At 42.1% G+C, this 12,215-nt stretch overlaps 3 protein-coding genes across 4 annotated transcripts in view; 2 read left to right on the top strand and 1 right to left on the bottom strand.

Annotated features, from left to right (window-relative positions):
- plxna4 (plexin A4) overlaps positions 1 to 7,490 on the top strand; it is a 341,055-nt gene extending 333,565 nt beyond the window's left edge. The window contains exon 33 of the transcript XR_014599104.1: positions 7,480 to 7,490. The gene's annotated coding sequence lies outside the window, so the exon portion shown is untranslated. The remainder of the gene's footprint in view (positions 1 to 7,479) is intronic.
- zc3hc1 (zinc finger, C3HC-type containing 1) lies at positions 493 to 4,780 on the bottom strand. Its single transcript, XM_084038674.1, has 10 exons — positions 4,604 to 4,780; positions 3,831 to 3,933; positions 3,451 to 3,601; positions 3,244 to 3,327; positions 3,027 to 3,154; positions 2,805 to 2,944; positions 2,388 to 2,655; positions 2,024 to 2,227; positions 1,685 to 1,897; positions 493 to 1,495 (listed from the first exon to the last, which is right to left on the bottom strand). Exons 1-10 carry the CDS (start codon positions 4,735 to 4,737, stop codon positions 1,421 to 1,423), a joined length of 1,500 nt encoding a protein of 499 aa, XP_083894800.1. The 5' UTR covers positions 4,738 to 4,780; the 3' UTR covers positions 493 to 1,420.
- Positions 6,274 to 12,131, top strand: klhdc10 (kelch domain containing 10). Of its 2 annotated transcripts, none has more exons than XM_084038268.1 (9): positions 6,274 to 6,506; positions 8,328 to 8,549; positions 8,666 to 8,820; positions 8,904 to 9,052; positions 9,159 to 9,243; positions 9,391 to 9,457; positions 9,537 to 9,584; positions 9,700 to 9,839; positions 9,955 to 12,131. In XM_084038268.1, the coding sequence occupies exons 1-9, from the start codon at positions 6,416 to 6,418 to the stop codon at positions 10,162 to 10,164; spliced, it is 1,167 nt and encodes a 388-aa protein (XP_083894394.1). In that variant the 5' UTR covers positions 6,274 to 6,415; the 3' UTR covers positions 10,165 to 12,131. The 2 variants fall into 2 exon arrangements, with proteins under 2 accessions (XP_083894394.1, XP_083894395.1); XM_084038269.1 differs by having other exon boundaries at positions 6,274 to 6,491.
- Positions 12,132 to 12,215: the final 84 nt, after the last annotated feature.

A 12,215-nucleotide genomic window follows, 5' to 3' on the forward strand; every position in this document is an offset into this window, starting at 1 on the left:
AATTCAAACAGTGGGAGGAATGTTACCCAGCCTACACATACATCGTTTAATATTATGGGGAAACATGATTTAAATCGGCTTATTTCAATCAGACTCAAGTGAGGATGAAATACGCAGCATTACAACTGATAGCCAATGAAGATAATGGTTTCAAGAGCACAACCGTGTCTAAAAATATACTATTGTTCCAAGGAAAGCCTCATACATGTGATAATGGCAGTTTTTTTGTGTGCTCACAAATGATCCAGCGATAAGGTTGATTTTTCATAAATTAAACGTATAAAAGTAATTTGTATAACATCTATGTGAAATCACAGAACCTTTCCAAAGTCAGTCACTGAGCAAGCTGCAAATGGATACTCAAATATTCGCGAGAGCCATATGTGAATGTAATGAATATACGTTTGGTGTATTTATAATATAATAATGAATGAATTAGTCTTTTTTTTTTAGTTGAAATGTCAGAGGACCAACAGTCAAAGCGAAACAAACTTTCAGAAGAGCATTTTATTAAACGCTTATAGGAAACTATGAAGATAAAAGCACATGCAAGACAGAGAGGACTGCTTTAGCAATGAGACGCACAGAAAGGCAAAACGGAAGAACAGGAATCCTGCATCTAATTCAAAACAGGTTTGAAATTCATGGCACATGATTTTTTTTTTTTTTTTACCTGCCTGCAATAATCAGGATTGACCCTGGTGGACAATAAAGATTTATTGTATTGTCAATGAAAACAAACATTTCACTACTTGAAAAATTATTGTTCTTTTCAAAAGAGAACTCATATCCACATTACTTTTCAAGCACAATGGTACACAAAAATAACTTCCTCACAGGTTTTTTTTTTTTTTTTGCGCTAATCTCAAATGACTCAACATACATTGAAGGTAAACATTGCCTTTCCAGTGTCAAGCCAGTTGGCTCTTTCCCACGATAAGGGATTTCTCATCTCTTGTATTCCACAGAAATCCAGACTATCACAATGTCATGAAGGACTGCTGAAGCAGACTTCATGTGAGGTTAATAGTAGTAAATGCCTTGATTGTGGCCAGTTGATATGCCAACATGTTCTATCACTTGATTACTACTTATGTATAAACACACAAGGCCTACAGAGGCCTTGGTGTCTGCTCATCCCCATTTTTATGAGTCGGAATTCAAAAGGTTTTAAAGCCACACAGGCATCCTTCACATATTTCACTACTTTCAGTGAAGACACTCATTCATTTGCCTAAAAGACCCAGTCACCTTCTGTTCCCTGCAGAAACGCTTTGACTGTAAACACGACTTTATGGGATGGCATACACTGATATGATACGACATTCCTGTCACTGGTACCATGGACTCTGTACCACAAAAAAGGGGGGCACGTCAGTCCGTCGTTTCAGTGTTGCAACGCTGCTTGGATGGAAACATTCTACTGAGACGGAGAAGAGGATACCTGCCACTGACGGAATATTGCAAACACCCTTTTAGATTTGTCACGAGGGCCCTGGGAGGAAAGAGAATGGAGAGATGTCAGATATTGTTTACATTAAAGCTGCATAGCTATGTGCCAACGGTGTAATTACAGAAAACAGAACATGAAATCTATCAATGTATTGCTATGCATCATTTTCTAGAGGATGTGATCATGTGTTACGAATGCTTTGTTGTACAATGTTCTAACGTCTTGACTTGCCTGTCCTGGACTGCCTACTGCTGTATTAGAGTTCTTCTTCATGGGCATGAGGAGGTCGAGAGCAGCCTTCCAGCCCTGCTGATGAAGCGGAGAGACTCCATCCAAAAAGGGGATCACGCCTGGATCCACATTCTCTTTTCCCACGGAGATCCAGGGACACCAGTCTCTGTGCTGAGCAAGGGGGTCAAACGTATTCTTGTGCAGGAGCCCATCCTGAAAAACAGTAGGTAGTAGTTTGTAACGGCTGCGAAACCCTCTCTCAAATGTAACTAGGATTAGGATCTAGGTTAGACTACTAGTGTGTCATAATTAAACAACAAAAAACAAGTTAGTTCTTACAGGACCACCAACTGATGTGAGGCAAAGGCGTTTAGGAGGGGGATGCGGGCTGACAGCCCCGTCAGACCCAGAGTTGTCCCCCTGTCCTTTACTGCGAGATGCAGTCCTTTTGCCCCTGGGCAAAGGACTTTGCAGCTCTTCATTGGGGCTCGGAGAGTCTCTGCTTCGGGCACGCAAAGACACGGGGGAGGAGGTTCCCTCACCCTGTAACACACACCAGAGCATAGTAAAACATTTAATCTAAATAAAAAGCAGCCTGCTATACATCACTTGTCAATGTTACAGAGTAATTATGCTTAAAATGAATATGTGCATAAAGGCCTGGTTTATGAAGCTAGTCAACCTTCATTTGCTTCAAGCTTGCCTGGTCAGAGCGGCCAGAGTCCTGGCTCCTCAGCTTCATGCGACATGGTGTAGCAGGGGTGGATGAGGCAGAAGCAGGCTGGTCCCCCTGGCCCTCATGTGTGGCTGCTGGAGCAGGACCTGCCGGTTGAAGAGAGGGGACTACAGTGTTTGGCGAGGGTTCTCCATCGGCTACCAGTCCCTCCATCTGGTGGAAGTTCCACAAGCCCACCTTTCGCATACAGTACGAGCAGGTGAGGATGGGCAGGTTCATGGCTTGCAGAGAGGGGCTAAGATGGAGAAATTCATGGATCAGACGTTAAGGATTCATTTGTGGGACTTATCTTCTGCGTGTGCGTACTCTATGGCAAAATCCATTTGTGTGCACAAGAATTGTGTTAGCGTGACGTGTATTGAAGAGTCTAGCACTGTATCTCACCTCGCTGCCCAGCCACAGAGAGAAACGATGCTTGCAGCCACCTGGACTGCCAAAGGTTCAGAACACGGAGGACCTCCCTTTCTTTTTTGTTCGTCCTCAATCAGCTGGAGTATAACACTGACGACATCCTCAGTCATAGACTGCAAGGAAACATTGGGGATTAATTACATGTGAACAGCTTATGGTTGAAAAAAAATCCTCAGAGTGCATCTGCATCCTCACCATAGACTTCAGCTGCTCCGGCTGCATGGCAGGCAGCTGCTGTGCAAGGAGACAAGTGCTCTGGAAGCGCTCTAAGAAGGCAGTGAGAAGTACTGATGGTTCGCAGGCGGGAACCAGCCAGAACCGCTCTGAAATTACATCAATATTCACCTTAACCACCACATGGATAACTCAGGGTTAAATATATGACAAAAAGAAAAAATACGCTGGCTCCTACCTGGGCATGGAAAGTCAGGCCAGGGGCAAAACTTCTCATGCTGCGTCTGAAGCTGCCTCGATATCTCTGCAATGCGGGATCCATCTATTAAAGAGAGAAGGACGGTTGACCTTTAAGATTTGGCAGACTAGCATCATCGGCCCAACCCTGCCAAAATGAAGCGTGTGTGTGCCGTTGTCTTTTTCTGTTAGTGTACGTTTCGCTCACATTTTTCAAAGTCTAGCGTTGGTTGTAGTGATGCACAAAGGAACACCTGGCAGCTGGAGCACTTGAGCATGTCGCGGCCCACGTTGATCCAGCCGTACCTGGCACACATCAGAGGGGACAGCGTCCGGGGTTTTCCTGCCCATCTCAAACAGTGTCACGCTAAGGAAGACTTCACTCAGACACCAAAACAAGCATTGTCACAGTAATCATTACTCTGAATTAAAGTAGACATCAATACATACTGGAAAATATATATATTTAAAAAGACATCAAAACGACAAACCACAACTGCGGTCTTTATAAGTGATCACATAGTTGTGTAAGGTAAAAAATAAAAACAAGTATCATGCCGGGTCAAAAGGTCATGGGTTAAAGGATATTGAATAGGATTCCACTCTTGAGAAGAAGGCTTCTTTGTTCGTTGCCTCACAAGGCGCTTGAGCGTTGCTTTTTGCTTCCAGAAATTTCACATTTCCTTGTCCACTGAAATCCACACAAAAGGGGGAAAAAACTTCAGTTTACATACGCATGGCTCATATTGGAAAGATTATAAAAATATATCAACATATATCAATTGATTAAATGTAAATGTGTGTTACTGTGCAGCTCCGAATAAACGTGCACGGATGAGTAGTTCGTGGGGATCGGGATTTTTAAGAACACGGGCAGGACACTAGTAGTAACGTGCGGTTATGCAACATGTCCCCCGATTGAAACGGCTCCATACTTTGATTTGTCTGCTATTTTAATGCACAATAGGAAGTCAATCCAAATGTATTTTTAACCTGGCTTCGATAGCTGGCGAGCGAGTGGACAATAACACCAGCAATGAATAGTTAACTGGAAAGAGCACCATGTTCTAGCAAAACTTTCGGTCCCCACCCCCCTTATCTGTGACAGCGGAGGGGGGGCGATAGCACAATGACTCGGGTAACGCTAGTTTGACTAAATACAAGCAATAAAACCAATGCGTAAGTTGCGTTCAAGGTCCAACGTAATGAACCGACCTGTCCCTTATCAAACTACGCTGCTAAAACGCTGCTAAAGTAGCGGCGCTTCCAGGCTAAGTGGCTAACCAAATTAGCTCTCGTCAACTTGTTCTTCGGCCCCTTTAAATCAAACGAAGCGAGCGCGCTGTTGTTTGAAACTGCACCTGCTGGCTCCGACGTCTCCCGACGACACTCCCGCGTTGAGAAGTTCGCGGATTTTCTCCGGAGATGCAAAAGAGGACTTTTGTTGATTCGCGTTGCCGAGACGATCCCCACGACTGCCGCCGAGAGTCGCCATGATCGGCTCTGTGGTCCCCCCGGAAAATAAAACCCGACACCAGTCGTTCCGCTTTGTAAGACCCCGACAACGGCAGCAGCACGCGACCGGGCTCCACTGAACCTGCCTGATTTATTCACCCCCGACATTACTTGAGTTTTGTAGCTGTTGAGACAACATCCTTTCTAATTATTTATCAAGTAGGAATTATGATTATAACATAAAACCGGATGTGTGAATTGAAATGCTTAACAATGAGGCAGCTAATTTGGTAATTTTTGTCTTCATTTGATATAATTAGTTATTTTAATTTGGAGGTTTTGATTTAATAATTGGTTTCCTTTCACTTAATTTAAAATCCATGTTGATATTTCATAGCAAGGAGATAAAACAGGCAACCTCAATTTCACTTTATTACACAGATACCATGAAAAGGTACATCTACATTGCTACCTAAATACACAGTATAAACACAGTAAGCCACTCCCTCTGGACTTCTCCAAAGGTCTTAACATTTGAGTTGACTGATCTTTCTGGTCATTCCTGTTTTCTTTGAGATAAAATAAATTAAACAAACACCAGTCGGTTATTAATTCAAGCTCTCTTTTCCTCTCCCCCGTGCCCCATGTAAGTCTCAGTGAATGACCTTGTAGATAATTTCATTTCTATAATTGCAGATGCTATTGATGCCATTGCTTTCTTTAAGGTTAAGGTAGTCTCTGGTAAGAAATGTCATGTTGGTGAAAATAAAAGTTTCAAAAAGCTGACATCTAAAGTACATTTTTAGCATTTATTATTTAGAACTGAGAAATGCAAGGGTGTCCTCATTGTCTGACGTAATTACTTAAAACAATAATGCACATGCCTTATTTGCTAGTTACGTGCTTGACAGACTGACAAATCATCAGCTCATGGCACTTGCTCACATCCCACCGCTGCTTCAGTTTTTATTGTGTTTTTTAGGGGCAAAGCTACCATTGAGGACACTGAGGTCATGTACTTGGCAATATTTCTGTGAATGTTAGGGGTTTTGATGACACATTTACATCCTAAGATTAAATAAATATTAGGTTACATATGTGTTTGTTTTTAAAAGGCTGTTCTGATACTATGATAGGATTTTTAGGCAAAAACACAGATTAAAAATAAAAAGTAGGATGTTCTCCAGTAGAAGTACAGAGGCTTCTTGATAACATTTAAACCACAATCACGTTTCTCAAAATATTGACTTAGTATTTCAAAATATTGACTTATTATCTCAAAAATAATGACTTAGTATCTCAAAATTATAAGAAACCTTCTCAAAATATTGAATATTATCTCAAAATATTGACTTAACATCTCAAAATAATGACATTATGAGATACTTAGTCATTATTTTTATTTTTTAGAAAGTTTATCTTTTTTTCTGACACTGAAATGAGCTTCCATACCAGACGGCACTACTTGGGCAGAAAAAAAAAACTGTTGATGTTTTGAAGACCGACACGCGCAGCCCCGCCCATCTATTAATGACGCAACGTCCTAATAACAAGCCCTCTGATTGGCCGAGTCTTGCACGGCCAACGGGGGTTAAAATTTGTGAATGGCTTCCTGACTGAGATGTGAAATGATTTATCATGTTTTACCAGCACTTTAGCCCATGTTGTTTTTATTCGACGTGACGTTCTCCAGAGCCGGATTGTAACGGGGGGAAACGATGGCGGACACTGAAGGGACTCGCAGTCCGGACCAACTGAACAGATTCGAGAAACTGACACACAGGCCGCCGCACGGTGAGACGTTAGCAGGTCGGTCAACAACATGCTAACGACGGCTTTTAACGGAACGTCGGCACATTCTGGCACTCAAATTTTTAAAAAAAGAGACCAACTGCTCCACGTACAAATACCGCGTATTTGCTTGTTTAAAGGAAACGTCACCCTTACCGGTGACATTGCTAGCAAGCTAGCAACATCCAGCTACTCCGCCTATTTCAGCAACTCAGCTTTTCAGCAACCATATCCAAGATAATACGTGCTATTAAATAGTGTATTGACCTTTTGTAAAACGCTTGTTTTTTAGCTGCACAGTCGCGTTAGTAACTATATGACCTGAAACACCATCATTGGTTCGGGTTTACAGACCGGCTGCAGTGTTTTTTTTAGGAGATCGGGGGCTGTGGACTGGATACCAAGCATTTAATAGTCATCTCCACAACATAGTATTTAAAGCACATAACGTTACATGATTGAGATGACCCACCATGTGTGTGGGGGGAAAGAGAGCATCTGATTTCTAACCATTATCACTTGGCTGTTTAGTGTTACATTTATGTGGTGGTACAGATTCTGGTGCTGGTCTTTGCTCTTTTTTTGCTGCCCAGCTATGTACAGTACACAGTCCAACTCAGGTTCCTCTGACATCAGGCTGCAGAAGATATCCAATGGCCTAGATCACTGATAGCTACCATAGACATGTGCATAAAAAGATTAAAGGTTTTCTATGATAAGGTAATGGTAACTCACTTTGGACACCAAACCAGACATTTAAATAGCCCTTATTGATTAGATGCCTAAAGAAACAGTCGTTTCAGCCATGTTGGTAGAGGTTTGGGCTCGTCTCACATGTCAGAAGTGAATGTGACATGTGTGAGCGTGTAGCTTTCTGAGCACACACTCTCACCCATTTAAGGTTTGACAACATTTAGGTCTTCTTCCTCACAAGTTTGAGGCCAGTAAATTGTGGTCTGCTATAAATCTGAGTTATGTGATAAGATTTGAGACAAATAAAACATCCAGAACGTTTGTAGTTTTACTGGCATTAGATCTGTTACCATGTGGACGTTTGATCATGCCTAACACTGCTCTACTCGGTCTCTGTTCGCATCCAATTACAGACCTGATTTATTAAAAAGGCATTGGTTGGCGGACACATCGGTGCATAGTTGTAGATAGGCTTCGGTTCTATTAATAGCGCATTAAACAAAGCATTATTACATTTGGCTTAATGTGCTCTGCGTTCCATAGTCGTGTGCTTGCTGATAGAAGACTAATCCTTCAAGGCCAAACATATCAGTATCATGGTGATGTTTTATTCTCTATTTGCATTGCTTTACTTATCAGGTGAAACTCTGAGGCTGTCAGAAAGAGATGTGAATATGTCTGTATTTTAACTACAGTAACTTATGATATGGATAGACTTCTACCTCGAAGTCGGAGTGGCACTTAATTTGGACTGCACTAAATGGGCTGTATAAGCACCATAATGAAGAAGACACGCTTAAGTATTATCACTGAAGGTTGTTACGGCTTGTTGTCTCCAAGCAGAATACGTTGAGTGTGTGTACAGTATGGTGTTTCCCTGCTTTCTGTCAGGGCATGCGGGATGATCCTCCAGCTGTCTGTAAAAAAAGGAAGAATGATGAATAAATAAATCAGCTTTTACAAAGCAATCCATTAATACAAAATGTGACTCCATACCGATACAAGCAGAAGGATTTTAGGACATTCTGAAAAGTGCAACCAGTGATATTTACCTCAATTCAGACGTATTTATTTGTTTCGGGCATCCGTAGCTTGTATCTCCATTAGCATGCTACCCATCCTCATCTTTTGTTCCTCCCGCTGCAGGTCATCGTACTCCCCCTGCCCGCAGTGGGCACCGCTGTGTAGCTGACAACACTAACCTGTATGTGTTTGGAGGGTACAACCCTGACTACGACGAGTCAGGAGGCTCGGAGAACGAAGACTACCCGCTGTTCAGGGAGCTATGGAGGTACCACTTTGCCACAGGCTGCTGGCAGCAGATTCGAACGGAGGGCTACATGCCCACAGAGCTGGCGTCTATGTCAGGTGAGACATGCTTTGTAGTTTTGAACATTTTCATACTTAACGTATTTATAGACAAAACAAAATCCAGTTTTCTGTGAAAAATGTGTATTAACGTCGATGTTGCGGTGTTTCTTCAGCTGTTTTGCACGGCAACAACCTCCTGGTGTTTGGCGGCACCGGGATTCCCTTTGGTGAAAATAATGGCAACGACGTGCATGTTTGTAATGTGAAGTACAAGCGGTGGTCACTACTCAACTGTCGGGGGAAGAAGCCCAACAGAATCTACGGACAGGTAAGCTCATAAATCAGCCTGTAGTTTGATGGCATTAGAGCTGCTTCTTACTGGGCCGTTACTTCATATCTTTCCTCCTCCAGGCAATGGTCATCATAAACGGCTTCCTGTACGTGTTTGGGGGGACAACGGGTTACATCTACAGCACGGACCTGCACAGGCTGGACCTGACCACCAGGGAGTGGATCCACCTTAAGCCTAACAACCCTCCGGACGACTTGCCTGAAGAACGGTACGCCTTTCATGATGCCTGAATGTGTTACTGGATCCAACCGAGCTAGGGATCTTTTCAGCTTAGTCCAACTCCCTGACATGCCGTGTTGTTGTGTGTCAAAAAGGTACAGGCATGAAATAGCACATGACGGACAGAGGATCTACATTCTGGGAGGAGGTACTTCCTGGACATCTTACCCTCTGGACAAGGTACTACACCACAACGCGTATACTCAAACACATTTAACCGCACCTTTAAAATATTAATTACAGTTTATGCTACAGTTTCATTTTGCACACGAGCCAAATTTGAATCACTGCTACTCTCATGGTAAATACGCCATCTTTTTTTAATAGATACATGCTTACAATCTGGAGACCAATTCCTGGGAGGAGATTACAACTAAACCTCACGACAAAATAGGTCTGTATTAACACTCGCTCCTAACCAAGCCTGTCTTGTTCTCTTTCACACCATTCTAAAGTCCCTGTGCTTTTGACAGGGTATCCTGCTCCTCGGAGATGCCATAGCTGTGTACAAATACGAAATGGTGAGAACTTTCCAGATGCTACTGGCATTTGATACATCACATCGTCATATGTTAAGCTGATTTTAAAAAGTGTACAACATGAACGGTATCTGTCCATTTGCTTTTCCCACTGCAGATGTATTTATCTGTGGGGGATACAACGGGGAATTGATATTAGCGGATCTGTGGAAGATCAGCCTGCAGACTTTCCAGTGGAGTAAGCTACCAGCAGTGATGCCAGAGCCAGCCTACTTCCACTGTGCTGCCGTCACCCCAGTTAGTGCACACTACCCTCTCTAATCACTATGAATATGTTGATTAAATCTCTGTAGTTTAGAGGTAATGAATATAATACTCACACCTACCTCTCTTCCCTTCACTCCGTCCCCAGGCTGGCTGTATGTACGTCCACGGTGGCGTGGTGAACATCCACGAGAACAAGAGAACGGGCTCTCTGTTTAAGATCTGGCTGGCTGGGCCCAGTCTGCTGGAGCTATGCTGGGAGAAGCTCCTCAAGGCCTTTCCCCACCTGACTTCACTCCCCACCATGCAGCTGCTCAACCTGGGCCTCACACAGGAACTCATTGAACGCTTGAAATAGGCCACGCAGCGAAAAAGACGGACAAATGAATGGATGGGACAGCCTGGGCTGGACTCTGAGGAGATGAGGTCTGACAGAGCACAGAATTAAATTCATAGCAAATTTCTCGGGAAAAAAAATGCCCTCTCCTTCCCCTGCCTAACGTAGCCCCGCCTTAAAACCAAAAAAACAATAGGATGCCTTTTTTTTCTTTTTGCAGTTTCAGTAATGATAAATAGAAAGTAATGTGGAATGGTTTATGGATTTTACCCCCCCTCCCCTCCCGCCACAACAGTTCCTTACATGATGCCTTTGCGTCAAGCTAAACATGAATATTCCTGCTTCTCATCCTCCAAACCGTGACAGCTGGAAGACTTTTATTTTGCCATGCCATGTTTTCAAAGACTGCCCTCCACATTTTTAAAAGAAAAATCTGCCTTCTCTAGTACTTTTAAGAATTCTGTGCAAAAGAAGAATGCATGTGTATTTATTTCAATTCTCATCACCTGAAATTGCTGTTTGCACACTGTCTTGCATATTTGTGGACATTTACTTCTTTCTTTTTTTTGATATGGATCCGTTAAACAGTCTAAAAAGTGGCAGAAAATGGTTTTGCCAAAAGGACCATGTCAGTGTTTTGCACATTTCAGCCAATTTAATTCAAATCTCATGTATTGTTTTCATTTCTGCTGGCAAGATTTTTTCAAATGTTCTTGCGACCTTCCAGGCAGCCTTCTTGCTTCACTTATTCCCCTATGGTATGAAATTGAACTTCTAGAAGCTTGAGACTAGCTGTACTTTAGCTACATATTCAATCACTGATTTTTCGTGCATTTTTAATGTTAAAGTTATGTTATTTTTGCATACATTTGACATAAAACAAGACACGATGGTCACGGGATTAACCATGTTAAATTTGAAGTCTAAGTTGTATTCTATGTTGTCTGCCTGGAGGGAAGGAAAAACATTTAAAAAGTTTTATTTCATGTTATGGTATGCCTAATATATGTTGTTTGTGATAAGTTAGCTAAAACATGCAGAAACACTGTATGATCTTAAGTGTGAAGAAAAGTTTTCGATAATGAGTTGGCCTACATCTGAGCCCTTGCATTTCCTGTATTTCCATCATTCATTATGTCACAGCCTAGTCTGGGAAAAAAATGTCTGCAAACAAGTTTAAAAAAGGTGGGTATCTTCAAAAAGTATTTGATTTCCATGCAGTTCACTTGCAGCTCTCATCTGTAAACCAAACCATGCAACACATCACTGTGAATCTGGTGCTGTTTTAAATTAATTCAAAATGCTTTTATTTGAATAAAGACTTAATTCTGGAAAGAAATCCACTTCCTCTCTTGTTGGTGGGAGTTGCTTCAGTAGCAGGCGTACACCGACGTTTGCGTTTACTGCAGTGCCTTTTTTCAAACTTTTAACGAGGCTGGAATTTCAATATGGGCAGTATTAGATCTTTGCATGTTTAAAGCAAATGTTTAACTGTTTTTAAGTACATATAATCACTCGACATCTTAGTGGAAACAACAACAATTTCATATGCCGTTTGGAGGATGCAGAGGCTTCGTATTCTCTTCTTGTTGGTGGCAGACGGATTAGATTTAAAAGGACAGGATGCGGCCTATTGGGCTTTTGGGTATTAATCCTAAAAGCACATATTCAATCTGTCAAGTCAATGTGTTCAAAGCATGTTTGCATAATTAATTTAGCAGATGCCAAATAATGTTGCCACTTCCACAACATGATTATAATGAGAGGTGAAGCGAGACCCAGGGTGGGACGTTGGCCTGAGCTTTGATCTGCCTGCACTTCTTTTTAACCTGACCCTTCGTTACTGCATAACACTACTTTGTGCACTGCTTTTTACATTAACACCATCAAACCTTTACGTTGGGACATAGTTTTTAAAAAGGTGACCACTAAAATGTTGTACAGTGGGCTTGTGTGAATGTTGTGTTGGAGTACTGTCAATAAAATGTTCTGTAAATAACTCCCCCATTCCCTTCGCTTGACTAATTATTAGCGTCATAAATAAAGCCAAATTGCAGGATCTATCCTGAGCG

Source organism: Eutrigla gurnardus (assembly GCF_963514095.1).
Source record: "Eutrigla gurnardus genome assembly, chromosome: 21".
NCBI classification, from domain to species: Eukaryota; Metazoa; Chordata; class Actinopteri; order Perciformes; family Triglidae; genus Eutrigla; species Eutrigla gurnardus.